Genomic DNA, 22574 nt, shown 5'->3' with positions numbered 1-22574 from the left:
AAGCAGGCTCCAGGCTCTGAGCTGTCAGCACAGAGCCCGACGCGGGGTTCAAACTCACGGACCGTGAGATCATGACCTGAACCGAAGTCGGACGCTCAACCGACTGAGCCACCCAGGCGCCCCTAATTACTACCGCTTTGTAATAGAACTTGAAATCTGGAATTGGGATGCCTCCAGCTTTGTTTTTGTTTTTCAAGATTGCTGTCTGAGGTCTTTGGTGGTTCCATACAAATCTTAGGATTGTTTGTTCTAGTTCAGTGAAACATGCTCTTGGTATTTTGGTAGGGATCGCATTGAGCCTGTAGATGGCTGTGGGGAGTATGGCTATTTTAACAGTATTTGTTCTTCTAGCCCATAAGCATGGAATGTCTTTCCATTTCTTTGTGTTGTCCTGAATTTCTTTCACTGGTACTTTTTTTTTTTTTTTTTTACATTTTATTTATTTTTGAGAAACAGAGTGAGACAAAGCGTGAGCAGGGGAGGAGCAGAGAGGGAAGGAGACACAGAATCTGAAGCAGGCTCCAGGCTCTGAGCTGTCAGCACAGAGCCCAATGCGGGGCTTGAACCCACAAACTGTGAGATCATGACCCAAGCCCAAGTCGGAGGCTCAACCGAGCCACCCAGGCGCCCCTTTTCACTGGTACTTTTAATTTTCAGAGTACAGGTCTTTTCACTTCTATAGTTAAGTTTATTCCTAGACATTTTATTGTTTTTGGTGCAGTTGTAAGTGAAATTGTTTTCTTAATTTCACTTTCTGCTGCTCCCTTATTAGTGCACAGAAATGCAACAGGTTTCTGTATATTGGTTTTGTATCCCACAACCTTAGTGAATTCCTTCATCCATTCTGGTAGTTTTTTGGTGGAGTCTGTGGGATTTTCTATATATAGTATCATGTCATCTGCAAATAGCGAGAGCTTTATTTCTTCCTTACCAATTTGGATGCCTTTTATTTCTTTACATTATCAAATTGCTTACATTATCAAATTCTTTACATTATCAAAAAGGGAGTCCTTTTTAATTTAGAGATAATATTACTTCTCATGAAACACCACAGGGTCTGGATTGATTTTGCCATGATTAGGGAAATTTTGAGAGTAAATGAATGTTCCCATCTGGACTTGATTCTTCCATTTGTACTTCATATATTTGAATTCTAAAAATGGTGTCATCGAGTTCATTGTTTTAGGGGGAAAATCCCTCTCATCACTATTTTTTTTTTAAGTTTATTTATTTTATTTTGAGAGTGTGTGTGCATGAGCGGGGGAAGGGCAGAAAGAGACGGAGTTAGAGAATCCCAAGCAGGCTCCGTGCTGTCAGCTCGAAGCCCAATGCGGGGCTCGATCTCATGAACTGTGAGATCACGACCTGAGCTGAAATCGGGCCCCTTAACCAGCTGAGCCACCCAGGCACCCCTCATCACTGTTTATAACAGAGGAAAAGCAGGTGTGGCGTAAGTGCCCAGCAGTTAGCGAAAGGGTCGTGGCCATCCGCTGGGGAAAATGCTCATGGGCATTCCGTGAAAGTCAGCTGTCTGGCTCGAGACAAGTTAGAAACAAAACAGAGGGACGCTCGAGTCATAATTTACAGTAGGATCTCAATTTTGTTTAGAAAGAAATTTCATATAGAAAGAGAAAACTTAGGCGAAAATACAAAAAGAAAGAAAAAAGAAGCCATAGCCACCAGTATTAGAATTAACGTGATTTTACTTTTCTTCCTTTTGCCTTTACCGTTTCCTCGCCCGCTCCACCGGAAGCATAGATTCGTTAAGTATTAGGGGAAAAAGTCAGGTCCTGATGGGTTCTGTGTGAAGGGACCACTTCTCTGCAGGGTGTTTACCCTGAAAGCTTTATTGGGAATTATGTGGCGATGCCGTCAGGATAATTAGACTCGGAGGAGGTGCTTTCCTGTCCGGGGACGATGTCCCTGACCCCCCAGCCAGCAGGGGTAGATGGATTTTCCCTTAGACGGGTAGATGTGTGCGGATTCACTCACACCTGAAGTCAGGGGGGCCTCAGTGGGTTTAAACGTGATATTTACATTGCCCAATTTCAGAGCCATCATAAGGCCTCCGGTACCTCCCATTCTGAGCCATACGGTGTGGGGCTTTTTCCCCTGAAAACCCCACGAAAGGAAACCCTTAAATTACCTTAAATGCTTTTTATTGTGGTGAAACTCACATCACATAAAATTAACCATTTTAGAATAAATGATTCCGTAGCATGTAGTACATTCATGGTGTTGGGCAACCACCACCTCTATCGCGTTCCCGAACATTTCTGTCTCCCCAGAAGGAAACCCTGTACCCATTACCATCCCTCCCCATTCTCTCCTACCCCTCGTCACGGTCATCCACCAATCTACTCTCTGTCTCTGGATTTACTTGTTCTACATAGTTCCTACCGGTGGGATTGCACAATGTGTGACCCTTGGGGCCTGGCTTCTTTCACTTAAAATCTCCAAAGTTCAGGGCTGGGTGGCTCCGTTGGTTGAGCATCCAACTTCAGCTCATGTCATGATCTCATGGTCCATGGGTTCAAACCCCGCATCAGGCTCTGTGCTGACAGCTCAGAGCCCGGAGCCTGCTTCGGATTCTGTGTCTCCCTTCTCTCTGCCCCTCCCCTGTTCATGCTCTGCCTCTCTCTGTCTCAAAAATAAATAAACATTAAAAGCAAATTTTTTTTCAATCATGGTTTATCTGTTCTTCCATTGATGGATGTTTGGGTTGTTGCCTCACAGTACTTCTAAGAATATAACAGGGATGCCTGGGTGGCTCAGTGGTTAAGCATCTGGCTCTTGATTTCAACTCAGGTCATGATCTCATGGCTCATGAGTTCAAGCCCCATATTGGGCTCCGTGCTGTCAGTATGGAGCCTGCTTGGGATTCTCTCTCTGCCTCTTCCCCGCTCGTTATCTCTCTCCCTCTCTCCCTTTCTCTCTCAAACATTTTTAAAAAAATATAGCGGAACATGTCAACTATGTCGTACCCCTGAAGCTATTGCGACGTTGTATGTCACATCTCCTTCAATTGAAAAAGGAAACGGCGGGGGGGGGCGCCTGGGTGGCTCAGTTGGTTGAGCGTCCGACTTCAGCCAGGTCACGATCTCGCGGTCCGTGAGTTCAAGCCCGTGTCGGGCTCTGTGCTGACGGCTCGGAGCCTGGAGCCTGCTTCCGATTCTGTGTCTCCCTCTCTCTCTGCCCCTCCCCCGTTCATGCTTTGTTTCTCTCTGTCCCGAAAATAAATGTTAAAAAAAATTAATAAAAAAAATAAAAATAAATTTAAAAAAAATAAGAAGAAGAAAAAGGAAACAGGGGAGCCTGGCTGGCTCAGTTGAAAGAGTGTGTAACTCTTGATCTCAGGTTCATGAGTTTGAGCCCCACATTGGGTATAGAGATTTTTTTTAAAGAAATAGCTTTTTTAATTTTTATTTCTTTTCAATGTTTATTTTTGAGGGAGAGAGAAAGAGCGAGCAGGGGAGGGGCAGAGAGAGAGGAAGACACAGACTCTGAAGCAGGCTCCAGGCTCCAAGCTGTCAGCACAGAGCCCAACACGGGGCTCGAACCCACGAACTGAACCATGAGATCATGACCTGAGCTGAAGTCGGACACTTAACCGACCGAGCCACCCAGGCGCCCCTGGGTGAGCACCTTTAAACTAACTTACAGTTGAGCAGTAACTAAGAAAGACTCGTTTATGTACAGAGATAGTTTTAGGAGAGTTAAGGTTTACACCCATTCGTGAAAATACCATCCATTTATTTGAAATGTGCAGGGCCATCAAAATGGGTTAACTGCCAATTTATGCATTAATTACAATCGGTTTTTGATTAGTTTGCAAATCGTGCTTGGTATGTTTTATGACAGATTTTACATGTTGAAGAGTCAGTTTTATCTTTATTTTTAAGTTTATTTGGGTTTTTTAAGTAATCTCCACACCCAGCATGGGGCTCAAACCCATGACCCCAAGATCAAGAATCACACCCCTCCTCTGACAGCCAGCCAGGTGCCCTTGGAGGAGTCAGGTTTAAGGATAAAACATTAGTACTTTATCAGATCATAATGCCTTATCTTCTGACACTGTTTCTTAATTGAGTCTGGTGACCCAAATTAGTTCTGGGCTTTTTGGAGCTCAACGGCGTAAAGTGCCCTGAAAGATTTTTTGTTTGTGTGTTTGCTTTTTAATTTGAGAGGCAGTGGGGAGGAGGGGGGAGGTGGAGGTGCGGGGCAGGCGGGGGGAGACAGAGAGAGAGAAAGAGAGAGAGAGAATCCCAAGCAAGCTCCACATTCAGCATGGAGCCCGACCCAGGGCTCGATCCCACAACCCCGGGATCACTACCTGAGCTGAAATCAAGACTCAGCCGCTCAACTGACTAAGCCACCCAGGCGCCCTGGGAAGGTTTTTCTTACTTCAAGTTGATGATGGAAACTGACAGTAGTTTCAGTAAGCTCTTAATGTTCAACCAGGTTGTTAAGGATCGGGCTTTCCAGGACCTACTAGATTTACCAGAAAAATGAGTCATTTTGGGGTTAAGACTTGCAAACTTTGCCACATTTCCTCCCCAAATTCTGTGTTTGAAGCAGCCCCGGAACACTGCAGGACAACCTAATGGCTTTTGTTTGACAATGTGGCTCGTGTCCCTTTGAGGTCTTGCTCTTTAGATGCAGAAAACGGTGGGGTGCCTGGTGGCTCAGCTGGTTGAGCGTCTGACTTCAGCTCAGGTCACCATCTCACGGTTCGTGAGTTCAAGCCCCGCATTGGGCTCTATGCTGACAGCTCGAAGCCTGGAGCCTGGTTTGGATTTCAGATTCTGTGTCTCCCTGTCTCTCTTCCTCCCCAGCTTGCTCTCTCTCTCTCTCTCTCTCAAAAAATAACAGCAAAAAAATTAAAAATTAAAAAAAAAAAAAGCAGAAAGCCAGACGCCAGATGATGATCGTTCGCAGAACACATGGATCGAGCTTTAAGTTCTCAAGGGACTAGAAAGTTCCTTTACATTTCCCACATGTAACTTCACTTGTGTTTGTCGTTTGACCAGAAAACGTGATAATGTCCACTCTGCTTTTGTTTTTTAACCCTGTCTGAGCCTTTCCTTGACTGCCTGGTAAATCGTTTTTCAGAGGACGTGTGCTTCTTAAATGTCCTCTTGGCCATTTATGTTCTATTTCCCCTCCCTCTCCCCCTCCTTTAAACTGAGTAACAACAAAGAAAATACACGTTTAAACATCCCTTTGAAGTCAAATTATACCGACTGATGCATTAGAGGCTATGAACTAAATAAAAAGTTAGGCTCTTTCCCCTGTGACCTTGACACTGAACTGCAGAGACCCAACTATCAGTTATGCTGTGGCGCCTTGTTATCCCGCAGCTAATTGTTCTCCGAAGCTTTAAAAATCGAATCTGTGCTTCTGACCAAAGTAGCACCTTGGCATTTTTAGAGGAGAATTGACCTAATTTTCTTCGAGTTCTAAATTTCAGTTTCTACTTTTAGGAAGGACAACTGCCTCGGGTATTACACGTTCTGCGGTGGGTGTTGAAGATCTTAACATCGTTCAGGTGACAATTCCAGGTATGGAAGCTTATCTGGCTTTATCATTATTTATTTTCTATGTTTCCTTTTGTTCTATTTTTTTAAATTTTGTTTTGTTTTGTTTTTGAGAGACAGAGAGAGACACAGCATGAGCGGGGATGGGGCAGAGAGAGAGGGAGACACAGAATCCAAAGCAGGCTCCAGGCTCTGAGCTGTCAGCACAGAGTCCGACGCAGGGGCTCAAACCCACGAGCTACGAGATCATGACCTGAGCCCAAGTCAGATGCTTAACTGACTGAGCCACTCAGGCACCCTCCTTTTGTTCTGTTTTAACCATTTTGTGACACGGGTTAGTCCCTCAGAGCTGGTATTTATCTATTTATTTATTTATTTATTATATTTTGCTTCACCCTGTCAGCTAAGCAATGACAATTCAGGAATTGAAAATACGCTACAGATTGTCACACACTGCATATCTCGCTCATATCAGACATCATCAGATCTGTTTCTTTTCACAGCCATGCCCTGGAATTACCTGGAAAATACCCGCCAGGGCAGGCAACTCCAACCACCAGCTACCGTTAAATTGGAATTGGCCATAGAGGTGAAATTTATCTGCTGCCTGCCAAGCAATCTCTTCTGAATACATATTTGTAAGGTCTATCTGGAGAGATGCAAAAGAATCTAATAACCTAGTTTCTCCAAGGAAAGAAACAGACCGAAGAGAGGGATGGGAGAGAGATGTTTCATTGTACACTATTCTGTGTCTCATGAATTTTGAACCATGTAATTTCTTTCTAATCCTACTACATCTTCTTCCTTTTACTTGTCATATTGCATTGGCTAGGATTGCTAATGTTGAAGAGTAGAGGTGAAAGTGGACATCCCTGTCTTGCACGATGTTGAAAATGTTCCGAACCTAAAGTAGTATGGAGTGTGTTTACATGGAGTTATAATTTGGCAAATTCTCTATCATCTGTAGCATTTCCAAAATGTTTAATTATTGCTAAAACTAAATTGAATGATAAGCCAGGTAAAGTGTTTTTTATCACGTGCCATCAGGCACTTCCTCCAACAGCTTTCATGGGGGTGAATAAATACATCAGTAACCCTTGTTTCCTTGATTGTCTAATTATTTTTAGATAATGAGAAGGACCGATTATCCAGCATTGAAAAGATAAAACAACTAAGAGAACAAGTCAATGACCTCTTTAGTCGAAAATTTGGTAAGTTTTTATATTGTTACGTATCCAAAATGTGTATTTTGAAGTATTTCTTTTTAATTGAATACTTTATCCAAGAAATTGATCTTTCTGGGGGCACCTAGCTGGCTCAGTCATAAGAGCGTGTGACTCTTGATCTGAGGGTCATGAGTTTGAGCCCCATGTGGGGTGTAGAGATTACTAAAAAAAAATTTTTTAATAAAATTTAAAAAAAATTTTTTTTAATGTTTATTTTTGAGAGAGAGAGAGAGATAGTGGTTGGCGGAGGGCAGAGAGAGAGGGAGGCACAGAATCCAAAGCAGGCTCCAGGCTCCGAGCTGTCCCCGCAGAGCCCGACGCGGGGCGCTGCAACTCACAAGCCACGAGATCATGACCTGAGCCAAAGTCGGACGCTCAACCGACTGAACCACCCAGGTGCCCCAATATTTTTCCAAAAAGAAATTGATCTTTCTACGAAGGGGTTATGATCAAGATGCGTGTGAATTTTTTCCCAAAGAGCTTTTACACGCACACACGAGTTACAATGATAATAGCTATTTTTGATTTCCTTAGTTCTTACCGTGGCTGAACATTGCTTTTAGCACTCACCTGTGATTAATCACGTACCCTTCACAAACCTTTACCCTCTTTCGGGTGGATGCTGTGATCGTCTCTCTTTAACGGAGAGAGGAACCGGATCTGCTTTACGGCCCGTTGCCAGTTTCCCAGTCAGTAAGATTATTCGAGAAGTAGTAATGGCTGATCGCCCGTGTTGGTCACTTGGCGAGAAGGATTTTAACCTCTTGGCAGTAACCCCACGGTCTGGGCGAAAGTAAGTGACCCACTCAAGTAGGCCTTTCGTTGTCTGTCTCATCCCAGGGGAAGCAATTGGGGTAGATTTCCCCGTGAAAGTTCCCTACAGGAAAATCACGTTCAACCCCGGCTGTGTGGTCATCGACGGCATGCCCCCGGGGGTGGTCTTCAAAGCCCCCGGTTACCTGGAAATCAGCTCCATGAGAAGGATCTTGGATGCTGCGGAATTTATCAAATTCACAGTCATCAGGTGAGTGAGCGCTCCCTGCTTGGCCACGAGAACCAACGTGCGGCTCGCCGTGTGCGCAAGGTGGGCCTTTTTTTTTTTTTTTTTACCCCAGGAGGTGGGCGGTGGGTCCCTGAAGCCAAGCTTCTGCGCCAAGCCGCCTCCCCCACTGAGTTTACCGTACTCTGCTCCTGGGAGCCGTGTGTCCATGTCCCTGGTGACGGCGGCGGCGGCCTCCCCCGCTGCGCCTAGCGTAGTGTTGACGCTCGCCGAAGCCCGTCAACCGGAACTGACCGGGCAAGAGGGGACGGGTGACCTCTGTTGCATTCACCGTGTCTCTTTCTCTTCAGACCGCTTCCGGGCCTCGAGCTTAGCAACGGTGAGTATCCCGGGTGGCGAGAAGGGTGTTCTGGCACCCAGCGTGCCGTGCGACGCGTCTCGGCGGGCACCCCCTGCTTCTTGAGCCTTGAGCCTTACGGCAAAGCGTGCTGCTCTCTAGATGCACTTTCTTTTTTCCCCGCTGGCGAAAAAGGCGATCGGGTCCTTTAATTCTGCTGCTCAGCCAGGCATTTCTTCTCCCGCGATGGTCTGGTGCGGCTCACTGGTGCGCCCTCATCCGGGAGCCCTCCAGGGGCGGGTAGGTCGATGCCGAAGCAGCCCATCCTAGCCGGTAAATAGGGCCTGCCTGGCCACCACAGCTCCACCCGCCCCGTGATCCCCCACCCAGATCTCCCCACAGTTCAGACCCAAAAGGGGTACCGCCTGGCACAGACAGGGGCTCCCAGGGCCCCCTCAACCGGTTCTGACAGAGCAATGCCCCAGCCACCGTGCGTGGCAAATATCTCCCCTGGAGTCCCTGCACGCAACTTAACACCCTGGAGGGTGAGTGAAGCAGGTGGAGAGCTGTTCTCAAGAGTGCGAGTCACGAGGGAACCTCCTCGTTTACGGTTTGAAAACAACGAAAACACTCTTGACAAACGCCCGACTGTTATTCCTAAACTCACCTTGTTGCCAAATGAATTTTTTTTTTTTTGGTACCTTTTTGTACCCAGCTTTACGGGGGCATGGTTTGCGTGCCGTAAAACTCGCTCGTGTGCAGTGTGCACACGTCAGTGATTTTTAGTAAATTTACAGAGTTGTGCAACCGTCACCACAATCTAACGTTAGGACATTCCTGTCACCCCCAAAACATTCCTTCTACCCATGTCCCGTCATTTCCCGTTCCCGCCCCCAGCCCCAGGCAACCACCGAATTGACTTTCTTTCTGTCTCTGCCTTCATTTACTTAAAGTGAATTTTTAGGCCTGTGTTTTCTCCCAAGTAGAGCTCACCTGCATCGTGGCCAGATTTCTTTAAATTTCAAACAAGTAAGTTCTGTGCGGTCCCGTGGCTATCTATGACCATGGTCTTTTGTGACTCACAGCAGGTAAATCACGCGCCTTCCGTGGCCATCCATGTCTCTGTTATTTCAAAGTTCTCTGGAGACCCAAATGAAAAAATATGCATTAAAATGCAAACATACTGCCAGATCATTCTTGCTTAAACCAGATGCGGCAAACATAGGTCCTTGCTGAACTTTACGAAAGATGCCTTTCTTTTGGCTCATGTACCTTTTTTTTTTAACTTTTTTTAAAAGTTTATTTATTTATGAGAAACAGAGAGACAGAGTGTGAGGGGGGAGGGGCAGAGAGAGAGGGAGACACAGAATCTGAAGCAGGCTCCAGGCTCCGAGCTGTCAGCATAGAGCCCAAGCCCAGCTTGGGGCTTGAACCCATGAACCATGAGATCATGACCTGAGCCGAGGTCAGACGCTTACTGCGTAAGCCACCCAGGCGCCCCTGGCTCATGGACCTTTTAAAAATGGGAACATGCGGCCAACAGTGAAAAGCCAGGGACTTTTGCAGAAAAAAAAAAAAGAAAAGGAAAAAGAAAGCCACAGACTTTTTCATAAAAGTCTATTTCTGGGGGTGGGGGGCACCTGGCTGGCTCAGTGGATGGAGCACATGACTTACTCTTGGGGTCGTGAGTTCGAGCCTCACCTGTGGTGTAGTTTACTTAGAAATTAAAAAAAAAAAAAGTCAATTTCCGAAGTTTCTTTTTTTATTATTATTTTTTTTAACGTTTATTCATTTTTGAGAGACAGAGACAGAGCATGAGCGGGGAAGGGGCAGAGAGAGGGAGACACAGAACCCAAGGCAGGCTCCAGGCTCCGGGCCATCAGCACAGAGCCCGATGAGGGGCTCGAACTCACAAACTGCAAGATCATGACCTGAGCCGAAGTTGGTCACTTGACTGAGCCACCCAGGCGCCCCGTTTTTTTTTTTTTTTAATTTTTTTTAATGTTTATTTATTTTTGAGACAGAGACAGAGCATGAACAGGGGAGGGTCAGAGAGAGAGGGAGACACAGAATCCCAAGAAGCAGGCTCCAGGCTCTGAGTGGTCAGTACAGAGCCCATCGCGGGGCTCAAGCTCACGGACCGTGAGATCATGACCTGAGCCAAAGTCGGAAGCTCAACCGACTGAGCCACCCAGGAGCCCCTCCAAGGTTTCTTTAGAAATCTGAAGATCTGGCCACCGTGGGCCCACGTTCCCTCCAGCGGCAATTCACTGGAGTGGAGGATCTGGCCGTCCCTCTCAGCAGGGGTGGGTTAACCATGCCCATCCCCCAGCCACTTTACCCCTGACATTTATCATCATGCTTTTGCAATCATTTTTCGTAAAGAGAAAAAGTGAACTATTTCTTGTCTCCGTGTCTCTATCAAAAGTGGGAAAGAGAAAGATAGACCAGGAGGGCCGCGTATTTCAAGAAAAGTGGGAGAGAGCGTATTTCTTCGTGGAAGTGCAGAACATTCCTACGTGTTTAATATGCAAACAGAGCATGTCGGTGTCCAAAGAATACAACCTCCGACGTCACTATCAGACGAACCACAGTAAGCACTACGACCAGTACACGGAGAAGCTGCGTGATGAGAAGCTCCACGAGCTGAAGAAAGGACTCAGGAAGTACCTCCTGGGGTCCTCAGAAATCGCGGGTCCCGAGCAGAAACAGGTGTTTGCGAACGCGAGTCCCGACGAAAACGCTGCCACGCAGCCCGTAGAAGACGTGGCCGGGAAATTATGGGAGAAGTTACGTGAAAAAATCAAGTCATTTGTGGCTTATTCCATTGCAATCGACGAGATCACGGACATAAACAACACCACCCAGCTGGCCATATTCATCCGTGGCGTGGACGAGAATTTCGACGCGTCGGAGGAGCTTTTGGATACGGTGCCCATGACGGGTACAAAATCCGGCCACGAGATGTTTCTGCGGGTCGAGAGAAGTCTTAAGAAGTTTCACATCGACTGGTCAAAACTGGTAAGCGTGGCCTCGACCGGCACCCCTGCGATGGTAGACGTGAACGACGGACTGGTCACAAAACTCAAGTCCAAGGTGGCAACGGTTTGCAAGGACTCGGACCTGAAGTCTGTGTGCTGCATCATCCACCCGGAGTCCCTCTGTGCGCAAAAGCTGAAGATGGACCACGTGATGAGCGTGGTGGTGAGCTCCGTGCACTGGATCTGCTCCCGTGGCCTGAACCACAGCGAGTTCACGACTCTGCTGTATGAACTGGAGAGCCAGTACGGCAGCCTGCTGTATTACACCGAGATTAAGTGGCTCAGCCGTGGGCTGGTGCTCAAGAGGTTCTTCGAGTCGCTGGAGGAAATCGATCACTTCATGTCATCCAGAGGGAAGCCCCTACCTCAGCTGAGCTCTCAGGACTGGATCCGAGACTTGGCCTTCTTGGTCGATATGACAACGCATCTGAACACCCTGAACATGTCCCTGCAAGGGCACTCGCAGGTCGTGACGCAGATGTACGACTTGATCCGGGCGTTCCTCGCCAAACTGTGCCTTTGGGAAACTCACCTGGCGAGGAACAACCTGGCCCACTTCCCCACGCTGAAGTCGGTTTCCAGAAACGAGAGCGACGGCCTGAACTACATTCCCAAGATCGTGGAACTAAAGACCGAATTCCAGAAAAGGTTGTCCGACTTCAAACTCTACGAAAGCGAACTGGCCCTGTTCAGCTCCCCTTTCTCGGTGAAGATCGAGAGCGTGCACGAAGCGCTCCAGATGGAGGTCATTGACCTGCAGTGCAACACGGTGCTCAAGACGAAATACGACAAGGTCGGGGTCCCGGAGTTCTGCAAGTACCTGTGGAGCACCTACCCCAAGTACAGGGTCCACTGCGCCAAGATTCTGTCCATGTTCGGGAGCACCTACATTTGCGAACAGCTCTTTTCCATCATGAAACTGAGCAAAACCAAATACTGCTCCCAGCTGAAGGGCCCGCAGTGGGATTCCGTGCTCCACATCGCGACGTGACTTTGAACGCGTCCCCGGCCGCGCGAGCCTGAAATCCCCTCAGCCCAGGGGATCGTGAGGTGAGAACGGAGTTATGAAAGGTCGCCGTTTCCTGTTTTTTCCCCCACTTCGACTCGGAAATGGAACTTGCCGTATCCCTGTTTGTATGACATTTTATGCTTCACCCATAGTCCAGTAAAAAATCAATACTGTTTTCTTGTATTTCTCTGGCGGTCCCCTTCTCTTAACGCCTGGCGGGTTTCACTCGTTCACCAACGCGCCCGACCCCCGCCGGCGTTGAGGCGTTAACGCCGAAGGTTAAATCAGTCAACAGAGAAACAGAGAGAGAGGTGTAGATCATGGAGGGTATATTTGCACACACATCTGTCTCCCCGCTTGTTACACGGCGCCCCATGTGCTCTAACGGGTTTGCAAGCTTGGGGACAGTCTGCTGGAGACACATTCACATACTCCTGTATGACCTGTCCCTGCCTCCACACCAACCCACAAAGGTACGACTTACCAATGGAAAACCCCAGAAAACAAATAACACGGGCTTTCAAAGGCTAAGCTATTGGTCAAGCCTAGGCTTGAAAGTTGTCTTTTTTTTTTTTTTTTTTGGTAAACTTTATTTGGAGGGGCACCTACCTGGCTGGCTCAGTCATGAGAGCACCTGACTCTTGATCTCCAGGTGGTAAGTTCGAGGCTCGCGTTGGGTGCGAAGATGGCTTTAAAAATAAATAAATACACTTTATTTTGAAATAATTTCTTTTTTAAAAAAATTTTTATTTTGGGGGCGCCTGGGTGGCTCAGTCGGTTGAGTGTCCGGCTTCGGCTCAGGTCATGATCTTGCATTTTGTGAGTTCGAGCCCCGCGTCGGGCTCTGGGCTGACAGCTCGGAGCCTGGAGCCTGCTTTGGATTCTGTGTCCCCCTCTCTCTCTGCCCCTCCCCTGCCAGTGCTCTCTCTCCTTTAAAAAAATAAAAACATTTAAAAAATGTTTTATGTTTATTTTTGATAAATAGAGACAGAGCACAAGAGGGGGAGGGGCAGAGAGAGAGGGGGACACAGAATCCGAAGCAGGCTCCAGGCTCCGAGCTGTCAGCCCAGAGCCCGACGCGGGGCTCGAACTCCTGAGCCAGGAGATCGTGACCTGAGCCGAAGTCGGACGCTTAACCGACTGAGCCACCCAGGCGCCCCCTATTTTGAAATACTTTCAAATGTGTAAAGAAGTTGCAGAAATGAGAGTGGCACGAAGAATACTTACGTGTCCTCTTGCCAGATTCTCACCTTGTTGAACTTTTACCCCTTTGCTTTACCACTTGTTCACCTGGTTTCTGTCTTTCATGTGCGTGTGCGCGTGTGTGTGTACAGCGTTGCCTGCAAGTGTGCACGCCTGAGTGGTTTACATACACCATCTACCCCTACTTGCGGGAACCTCTTCCAAGAACGGGGATATTCGCTGACACAGCCACGAGCTAGTCACCAGCTGCAGAAAATCGAACATCCATGCGGTACTTTGATCTCGCTCAGCGTGGGTGCTCCAGTTTCCTCCCAGTTAAGCCAGGAACGTCCTGATGACCTTTCCTTCACAGCACCTTCCCCGGAGGGGTGGCCTCTGAATGCATGTGTGCGCACCCGCGCACGCCCTGTGCTTCATCCCTGTTGGCGCTGGAATTAGTGACCCAAATTGTGACTACTTTCCGGATTGGAGGAATTAATCTGACCAGGGAACGGGGTCCTGCGCAAGGCACCCGGCCTCAGCTGAGGCCTGAACCCATGGCTTCAAACGCAGGGAAAATGACCCCAGCCCGGCAGTTCCTGTCCTTGACGGGGCTGACCGCAGGCACAGCTGGGTCCGGCTGGCTCAGAGGCTCCCTTCCAGGGAGGGGGCGGGGCGGTGGGCTGGTTTACAAGGGGGTCGGAGGGGACCCGCCCCTGGTGTACCTGTAATGTTAACACCAGGAGGTGTCGCCCCGTGGACCCCCGCAGGCAAAGATCGGCCCCCTCGTTTTACAGACCGGCAGTTAGGGCTCAGAGTGATGAACCGGCCTGCCAAGGCAGCACAGGAAAGAAGTCGTCAGGACTCACACCAGGTCTGTGTGATTCCAAAGCCCATGCCGTTCCGTGACAGGTGGCTGTCCTGTGCGGCTTCCTGGCGGTTAGCCCGTCAGGTGATGCCGAGGGAGGGGCTAGCAGGGTTCAGCCTGGGCTGCCTTCTGTGACTGGACCATCCGCGGGCTCTTCTGTGTTGAGTCAACCCTTCTGGCTCCAGCTTCCTTTTTTTTTTTTCTTTTTAAATTTTTTCTTAAGTTTGCTTATTTTGAGAGCGAGAGCATGCACAAGTTGGGGAGGGCAGAGAGGAAGAGCGAGAATCCTAAGCAGGCTCTGCACTGTCAGCACAAAGCCCGACCCGGGGCTCAAACCCACGAACCGTGAGATCATGACCTGAGCTGAAACCAAGAGTCAGACACTTAACCAACTGAGCCACCCAGGTGTCCCTCCCCCCTCCTCCCCCCCGCCAGCTTCCTTCTTTACCCTACATGTGTGTTGGGACCACAGTGGCCCAGCACTGCCATTCATGTGACTGATGTGACTGAGCCAAGCCTGGGAGAATTGACTGAATGAGCAGGTGGTATTCTGGGGTCATGGTGATGGGGTGTCTGCAAATGAGAGCACTTAGGAGCAGGGTGGTCCAGCCCAGTCTGGGAGCTGGGAACTCGATTTGATGACCTCCATCAATTCCAAGGGCAAAACCCTACTGCACCTGTCCCAAGCCCTGTCTTCTCATCCCAGGGTAGACACAGGACACTAGTCACTCCTCCAACACAGCCCTGGGGCAGGTGGTTCAGAGCTCTGGAAGGAAGCAAGGCCCCATGGCACCCCCCCCCCTCCTCTGAGCACCCATTGGCCCCAGCACCACCACTAGGACTGAGCCACAGGTCAGGAGCACTGGGGGGTCAGGACAATGTAATGGATCCGGTAGGGCTTTGGAATCAGAAAGAAAAGCCTGGCTCACCTCCCACCTCTGCCACTTGCTGTGTTACCCTAAACAATTGCCTACAATTTTCTGAGGCTTGGTTTCCTTGTCCATAAAGTACCTACCTGACAGGTCGTTCTCAGAACCAGAAACCATGTAAGGAGCCCGGCTTTATGCCTGGCCTCAAGAAAACTGACCGCATAGGGCACTTGGGCGGCTCAGTCCATTAAGCATCTGACTCTCGGTTTCGGCTCAGGTCACGATCTCATCGTTTTGTGGGTTCGAGCCCCACACTGGGCTCTGTGCTGACAGTGCGAAGCCTGCTTGAGATTCTCTCTCCCTCTCTCTCTGCCCCTCCCCGACTCACGCCCTGGCTTTCTCTCAAAATAATTAAAAAAAAAAAAAATACTGGCGGCACACACACCATGCCCAACTCAGACCCAGACACCTACAGGCACACCAGCCCAGTGCTCTCTGTTGGCTCCACGGGGGACAGCAGAGGCCCCCGGACATGCCCCCCTGACCTCAGGCCCACACACCACCGGGGCCTACACATCAGCACATGACAGTGGGGCATCATGAGGCCACCTCCAAAGGGACCAGAAATACAGAAAAACATGGGGGAAAACATTTGATCAGGACTTTAGCTAAGAGACACTGAAACTACAAATTATGAAATATTATGAAAATATTTTATCTTATACAGTTTTTTTAAGTTCTGATTGCAACTGAACAAGCAAAGGGCTTGGGGTTGTTGGTGGTTAATTCTCCCACAGCTTTGTAAGATAGTCCTTGACGGGCTGGACTTTTCCAACAAAGCGGGTCTGCAAAAAGCAGCAGAGCACAGGGCTCAGTGATTTTCTCAAGGCCTTTTGGGGGTCAGATTATCCTCTTGAGAAGCATGGGTCTGCCGATTTTCCACGACCTCTAAGGGACCAGCCTTGGCCACCCTCAGGTGCCTCCTTCCACGAGCAGGAACAGCTCTTCCTGCTACCCCATGGCCTTCCCCACAAGCTGCATCTGTTCCCAGACTGCCGCTCCAGGTCGCACCCTAGTGTCTTTGCATTTTGCAAAAGATCGACCAGCAAAGACTTTGAGGCCGTGGGCTTGCAGCCATGCTGGGGTAGGCCGTGAGGATCTGTTCATCACTGAACAATTGCTTTCTGGAACAACCTCCAAACCGGGCAGCGTCTCTGAATAATCAGAGGCGCTTCCTACCTGTACCCCAATTACAATTTCTCTTTGTCACCTAAGGTGCAAACACCGCGCACTGTGGCACCCTTCCTCAGTGGGACCAAAGTTTCCGCAGGCAGTGTCTATCCAGACAAACGGCCAGCGGGCGGACCGCGGGTTCCTCTTGCACCTCACCCTGTGCAAACAGTTCTTGCAACTCCCCGCCCCCCCTCCCCAAATTCTGGCCCCAGCAGAGCTCACAGCCCTCAGTCCTAATTCTAGAGATAAGGCGTGCCCAGCCCAGTCCGGCCCGCTTCTCTACAGAGCCTCAGTCCACTCCAGGCAACATTTATTGACAGCGGTTAACAGGTGGGGCGGGGCCCAGGGCTGCCGGAAGCATCCGGACCTCCGGATCTGTACAAGTGTATACTGGAAAGGGGCGGGACGGGGCGGAGGGGCCAGGGCGCCATCTACGGGAGGCGCCGCGGCCTCAGACTGCGGACGCCAGCTTCCGCTTGGTGCTCTCGCTGCAGCGGTGCAGGATGAGGTCTGCGCTGGGCCGCGGGGGCACCGCGGGCTGTGGTTTTGCGCCTCCAGTCTGCGCCTGTTCCCTTGCTGCGGAAAGCCCAGACCCGTGAGAGGCCCGGCTCCGCCCTTCAGGCCCCGCCCCGCCTTCTAGGCACCGCCCCGGGCACCGCCCACCACCAGGCAGCTGCAGACACTCAAGCCGCCGGCTCCCAGCGCTCTGCGGCCCTGGCCGCGCCTGGCCCCGCCTCCAGGCCCCGCCCCGGGCACGCCCCACCCCACCCGCGGCCGCGGCAGGCACTAAGTCCAGGGCTACCTGAGCGCTGCGGCTCGGGCCGCGCCTGGCGGCGGCGCTGCTGCAAAAAACGGACACTGTTGCGCCGATAGGTGTCCTGGCTGAGGCGCTTCCGCGACCGCTGGTGGATGCTGTGTGCGTTGCGGATGGACGACCTGGGCCCAGAGGGATGGGGACATTGCTCAATTCCTGTGCGGCCCTCCTCCTCCTCCTCGTCCCTGCCTGCGGGGACTCGCACGACCGCTCCTGGAGTCCAACGACTGGCCGGGACCCCACACGGCTGGGCAGGGCATGATTGCGGCTACCCAGCGCCGATGCGGACTCCAGTCGGGTTGCAGAGCCCAGGTCTATTTCCCACGCCCTTTGGCGGCCTTCAGCCCGTGTCCTCCCCAGGAAGACCTCTGCACTGCCGCCCCCCCCCATGGGCGGTCCCCAAGGACTCTAGGCATCGACGCCTACGCCTTCACCTCCACCTCACACCCCTGCTTTCCCACCGCCCCCGTGCCAACCCCACGGTGAAGGAGGGCACGTCCATCTTCGACCCAGTGAGGGTGAGGCCTCCCCAGCCTGTCCCTGCCTCCACCCCGGCCTCCCTCCCCAGCGCTGGCAATGCAGGGCCTGGACAGACAGGGGGACCCGTGGTACACCCCCCTCCTCGGCCCCGCCCAATCCCGGGATGCTCGCTCACCTCCGGGGCGGCGCCCCTCGGCTCTTGATCTGGCGTTGGGCCTGGGCTGCATCCTGCCCAGACTTCTGTAGGTACATGGATGGAAAGTAGCCTGTGACATCGCCTTTCCTGCAACAGAGGCAGCCCTTGAACCCCAGGCAGTCACGGCAGGGAGTAGGGGCCTCAGACGTGGGGGGCTCAGGGATCCCTCTAAACAGTCCGGGTTAAGGCAGCTGGGAGGTTGCAGACACCCCGGTGCCCGCGGACACCAGACCCTAACCCTCTGGGCCTCAGTCTCCTCATCTGTGCAACACAGGCCCCCACAGCTGTGATGGTGGTAGTGGGAGGAAGTCAGCAGGTCCACCTTGCCCCCCAGGGACATGTGTTTGCAATGAAGCATCTGCAACAGCCTGTTTGTCAGATTTTTCCTTTATGGTCACTGCTTTCTGTATCTAAGAAACTTTCTGCCCATCTCCAGGGCACCAGGTTCCCCTATGCTTTCTTTCCAAAAGGTTTTTGTGCTTGGCGAAACCCACGACCCATCCCGAATACATGTGAGTGCTGCTGAGGTAGGGGCCTAGACGCCTTTTCTCCATGTGGACGCCCGAATGTTCCAGCACCACTTGTTGAAAAGATGTTTTCTTTCCGTTCTCACCACTATAATGTGAGAGCAAGAAAAAAAAAAAAACCCACTTTGCATAATACAAACCTCACTCTGCAAAACTGATTCCTCTTGGCTGGTGGGAGAATCACAGGCAGATTCTCAGAGGTGCGTGGCGGGGGGGGGGGGGGGGGGGGTAAACTGAGCGGTGGTCAGAAAGATTGAGAAACCCTGCCTCGAAACCTCCAGCCCAGGGCCATGCTGATGGTGGGTACCGTGGCCACAGGCTCACTGGGGCCCTGGACAGACTCAGGGCTCTGAAAAGGTGGATATGGATCTGGGGAGCCCCAGTGGGCCCAAGAAAACGGCTAAGTCCTCAGGGTTCTCCTTTTCCCCAGGAGGAATGAACAGATAAGAATCATTTGCAACAGGGGCACCTGGGTGGCTCGGTCAGCTGATCGTCCGACTCTTGATTTGGGCTCATGTCATGATTTCATGGCTTGTGGGATCGAGCCCCCGAAGAGGCTCTGCACCGCCTAATTGGGATTCTCTCTCCTCTCTCTCTGCCTCTCCCCCACTTGCATGCGCGCATGCTCTCTCTCTCAAAACAAATAAACTTAAAAAAAGAATCAACTGCAACAAAAGATTTAAAAGGAAAAGGGATGACAGGGCCTGCCTCTACCAGTTCGCAAATACAATAATGAACACAATCAATTGTGTTGTTTATAGAAGGACTAATAGATGGCGAGGTGACCCCAAGTCTCAAAGGAAAAAAGGTCCCCACTCAGACAAGGACACTGAACCCCGAAAGACGGGAGGGGTGGGATTATCCCTGGTCTACCACCAAAATGGAGACTGAGTCCAGAGACAGACAGTGGCTTACCCGGAGTCACGCACCCCAATGGGCACGGACCCCAAATGGGCCCTGCCCCAGGCCAGGGCTGGCACTCAGGGTGGGCGCAGTGGGGAGGGAGGGGTGCTCTCCTACCTGACGACCCACCAGCCATCCAGCAGCTTGTGAATGACATCGATGGTTTCGCCCTCCTGCAGGGACACTTCGTCCTCCATCTGGGCAGTGTAGGCTTTGATGGTGACGTAGGGCTCACCTGGTCGTCCGCGGGAGCAGGGACGTGGTGTGAGGGTCTGGCTGCCCCCCCACCTCCGGCTTGCCTCCCTTCCTCTCCTCCCTGGGCCTGAGGCTTCCTGCAGCCCCCGCCCCCGCCACGCCCTCCCTCCTCCGCACCTGCTCCTTGTGGTCTCCCTCTGCAAACTGCTGCCCCCCACCGGTGAGGGGACGCCACTACACCCAGGGGCTCCCACCTCCCACCACCCACAGCAGGGGCCCAGGCGCCTGGATCCCAGGAGGGGCCCGGCAGGAGGTGCAAGGGTGGAGCGCCCATCCACCTGTCACCTGAGCCCCTTGACGTCTGCCAACTGCCCACATCCGGAGCCACCTACCCAGTGTATAGACCTTTCCCCGCTTTTCCAGAGAAGCCACAAATCCACACACTGTTGTGAGATCTCTCCCTTTTAAAATACGGGCAACCAACTCGAACTCGTCTCAACCTCCCCCTGAGCCCCATCCGGCCCAGGGGCTTCCAGTCAGCGAGGATGCCCCCGCTTCCAGGCAGTACGCCTTCCTGACCCTCACCGGTCGGCTTCCCGCCGGCCCGGTCCCCGGCTGGCCCCACCACCTGTCTCAGGCTGGCCGACCTCAGCACTTCACCTCTACTCTACCTCCCGCGTCTCCGTCCTGACCAAGGGCACCACCTCCTCCCCGGGGCCCTCCAACCGGACTATGGGGTCTCCACCCTGGCTGCCCCACTGCCCAGCCCACAATCCTATCTGAGCCCACAGCGGTCACTTCCGGCTTCTTGGCATCCCAGGGCCCCCCCGGTCCCTTCCCCTCACATCGTTATGGTCGTGGAGGGCAGGTGGTACCTTCATAGTTGGGCTCGGGGTCCTCTGCCTCATCAGGACTGTCCAGGGGCTCCAAGTAGGATGCGGGGACCCAACCTCGCTTTGTCTTCGTTTGGCAGAACCACCAGCCTGTGCCAGGCGTGCGAGGCGGGAAGTCTGGGAGGGCCCGGCAGCCGCCCCCCTCCCCCAGGGTGGTAAGGACGCCCCGACATAGGCACACAGACACCCAACACTCGGATTCAGAAATGTCACCTTCAGCACACTCCATGCCCAAGTGACACACAGCCACACACACAGGTCACAGGGTGAGAGCTCAGAATCCGCCTCACACACGTCGTGACCCGGCCACCCGGGGGGTGGGGGGGACATAAGCCCCGGAGGTGCACGGGTGCCCGCAGCCTCAGCTCGGGGACAGAGCAGGGAGGACAGTCAGGGCCCCCGAAGGAGCCACAGCCCGTCAGGTGGGGAGGAAGCCCCAGGCCGTCCGAGAGGCTTGTGGCCACGGCTGCGGGCACCAAGGGGAGGAAGGTCCCGGGAGGGCGGGGAGGCTGACCACTCTCGCTCTTCTCCACGACGTCCACCACGTCGCCCGTGGCCAGAGCCATCTGGGAGCCCGAGCTCTTCTCGAAGTCAGCGATGGCACGGTACGTCTGCAGGATGATGGGGCCCGTGATGTCTGGGCAGAGGGAGGGCAGGGTAAGTGGACGCCGCGGGGCTGGGCTGCCTCCTCCCGGTGGTCCCCTGCATCGGCCACCGGTGCCCTGGTGTCCCCGCCCCACCCAGCTGCAAGCACGCCAGAGGGGTATGCACCCTGCCAGCTGCAAAGCAGCAGGGACAAGCTGGTTAAGCCCCTGACTCTCGATCTCGGCTCGGGCCATGGTCTCACCATTCGTGGGATCGAGCCCCAGGATGTGCTCTGCGCTGACGGCTCAGAGCCTGCTTGGGATTCTGTTTCCCCCTCTCCCTGCCCCTTCCCTGCGTGCACTCTCGCTCTTAAAATAAATAAACTTTTTTTTTAATGTTAAAAACAACAACAATGATCATGCAGTAAAGATCACACACGGTCATGCCCCTGTGTGAGCCATGAAGGCCACCTTGGCCCCCAGACCTGTTCACTCACTCAGCCACGACATCCCCGGGCTGTGGGCACCAGGGTCGTGCTGGGCAATGCAGCCACAGACATGAGCCCCCGAAGCTTCACGTCTAGTGACCCCCCAAAGATCCCCACTCTTTAGTGCAGCCACCGAGACCCTTCAAGGCGGCTCTCCCCCACCCCCGGCCCCTTTCCCTGCACAGCCTGTGCTCAGGATCCCTGCTCACGTTCCCAGACCCCCCAGGGTGACCCACGCGTGACTGCCCATGTCTCTCACCCGTGACGTTGTTGTTTTTGCTGTCTTTGGGCACCAGGTAAGTCTCTGGCTTTTTCACCCTGCGGGAAAGAATAGTCCGGGTTAGACGGCTCAGAAGCCCCGGGCAGACCCACAGAGCTCCCCAAGAGGAAAAGGAAGGTGGGATGGGGGAGGGCACTGTGGAGGAAAGGGCTGGAAAGGCCCCCCAGCCTCCGGCAGACCCAAAGAAGAGAACGCACTTGGGTCCAGGTAAGGAAGCACTCTGGGCTGGAAGAGCCTCTTGTCACCTCAGGGGTCAGCCCCCTCCTCCTGGGGCCTGGGGAGAGCAGCCAACGGGGAGTGGGCGTCCCCGCCCCCCGGGCCCGTGGGAGCTGCCCTGCCCGGGACCGGCGGTGCATCCAGGGGGTCGGTCCACACTGCTGGAGTCTGTCCACGGCGGCCTCACCCATATTCAGTGAGCAGGGAGGACGGAGAGAGGGGCCACCCCAGCAAGACGGCACAGCCCCCTGAGAGCTCATGAGGCTTCTCAGATATTTCCATGCTGGGCCCTGAGTACAGGAGACCCCAGGAGCAGGACAGGAGGAGAAGGAGGTGACAAAGCGGAGGCGTGTCCCGCAATTAGCCGTGGCCACCAACCCCCCACCCTGCTGGGGCTCCGAACTTCCCAGTTGGTAACGCTGTCCGCGGCACCCGTTTCTGCATCTGGCCCTTACCACCCCGGTACAGACGGGAAAACTGCTCTCAGAAGGTTCGGCCAGGCTGAGGATCTAGGATCTCAGGGTCCCGGCCCAGGGAGCCCCACTTCCCCGCCCCCCCCCCCCGGCACCGGACTCCAGGGAAGAGACCTGGCAGGGCACCAAGCAAGTGGCTCAGTCAGTTGAGCGTCTGACTCGGTTTCAGCTCAGGTCACACTCTCGTGGTTTTGTGAGTTCGAGCCCCCCCACCCCCACCCCC

General features: G+C 52.6%; 2 protein-coding genes across 5 annotated transcripts in view; one reads left to right on the top strand and one right to left on the bottom strand.

Annotated features, from left to right (window-relative positions):
* The window catches only part of LOC121017758 (general transcription factor II-I repeat domain-containing protein 2), a 48511-nt gene extending 36178 nt beyond the window's left edge, over window positions 1-12333 (top strand). Inside the window, exons 12-17 of the mRNA XM_040456194.1 lie at window positions 3472-3508; window positions 5471-5561; window positions 6665-6748; window positions 7604-7787; window positions 8114-8142; window positions 10529-12333. Of these exons, the coding sequence (XP_040312128.1) occupies window positions 3472-3508; window positions 5471-5561; window positions 6665-6748; window positions 7604-7787; window positions 8114-8142; window positions 10529-12132 (2029 nt within the window). The 3' untranslated portion in view covers window positions 12133-12333. The remainder of the gene's footprint in view (window positions 1-3471; window positions 3509-5470; window positions 5562-6664; window positions 6749-7603; window positions 7788-8113; window positions 8143-10528) is intronic.
* Window positions 12334-12759: 426 nt separating this feature from the next.
* The window catches only part of NCF1 (neutrophil cytosolic factor 1), a 19551-nt gene continuing 9736 nt past the window's right edge, over window positions 12760-22574 (bottom strand). For 3 of the 4 annotated variants that reach the window (XM_040456190.1, XM_040456192.1, XM_040456188.1), the window contains 7 exons: window positions 21642-21700; window positions 20825-20947; window positions 20293-20400; window positions 19340-19457; window positions 17772-17879; window positions 17105-17238; window positions 16596-16878 (listed from right to left, as the gene is read on the bottom strand). In XM_040456190.1, the coding sequence (XP_040312124.1) occupies window positions 16754-16878; window positions 17105-17238; window positions 17772-17879; window positions 19340-19457; window positions 20293-20400; window positions 20825-20947; window positions 21642-21700 (775 nt within the window). In that variant the 3' untranslated portion in view covers window positions 16596-16753. Of the gene's footprint in view, window positions 12840-16595; window positions 16879-17104; window positions 17239-17771; window positions 17880-19339; window positions 19458-20292; window positions 20401-20824; window positions 20948-21641; window positions 21701-22574 lie in introns of those variants that run through there. The other variant, XM_040456191.1, reaches the window with a different exon arrangement.

The sequence above is a fragment of the Herpailurus yagouaroundi genome, unplaced genomic scaffold (genome assembly GCF_014898765.1).
Source record: "Herpailurus yagouaroundi ecotype Mexico unplaced genomic scaffold, PumYag 216, whole genome shotgun sequence".
Taxonomy (NCBI): domain Eukaryota; kingdom Metazoa; phylum Chordata; class Mammalia; order Carnivora; family Felidae; genus Herpailurus; species Herpailurus yagouaroundi.
The sequence above is the reverse complement of the archived record's forward strand: the minus strand, read 5'-3'. Positions and strand labels throughout refer to the sequence as shown.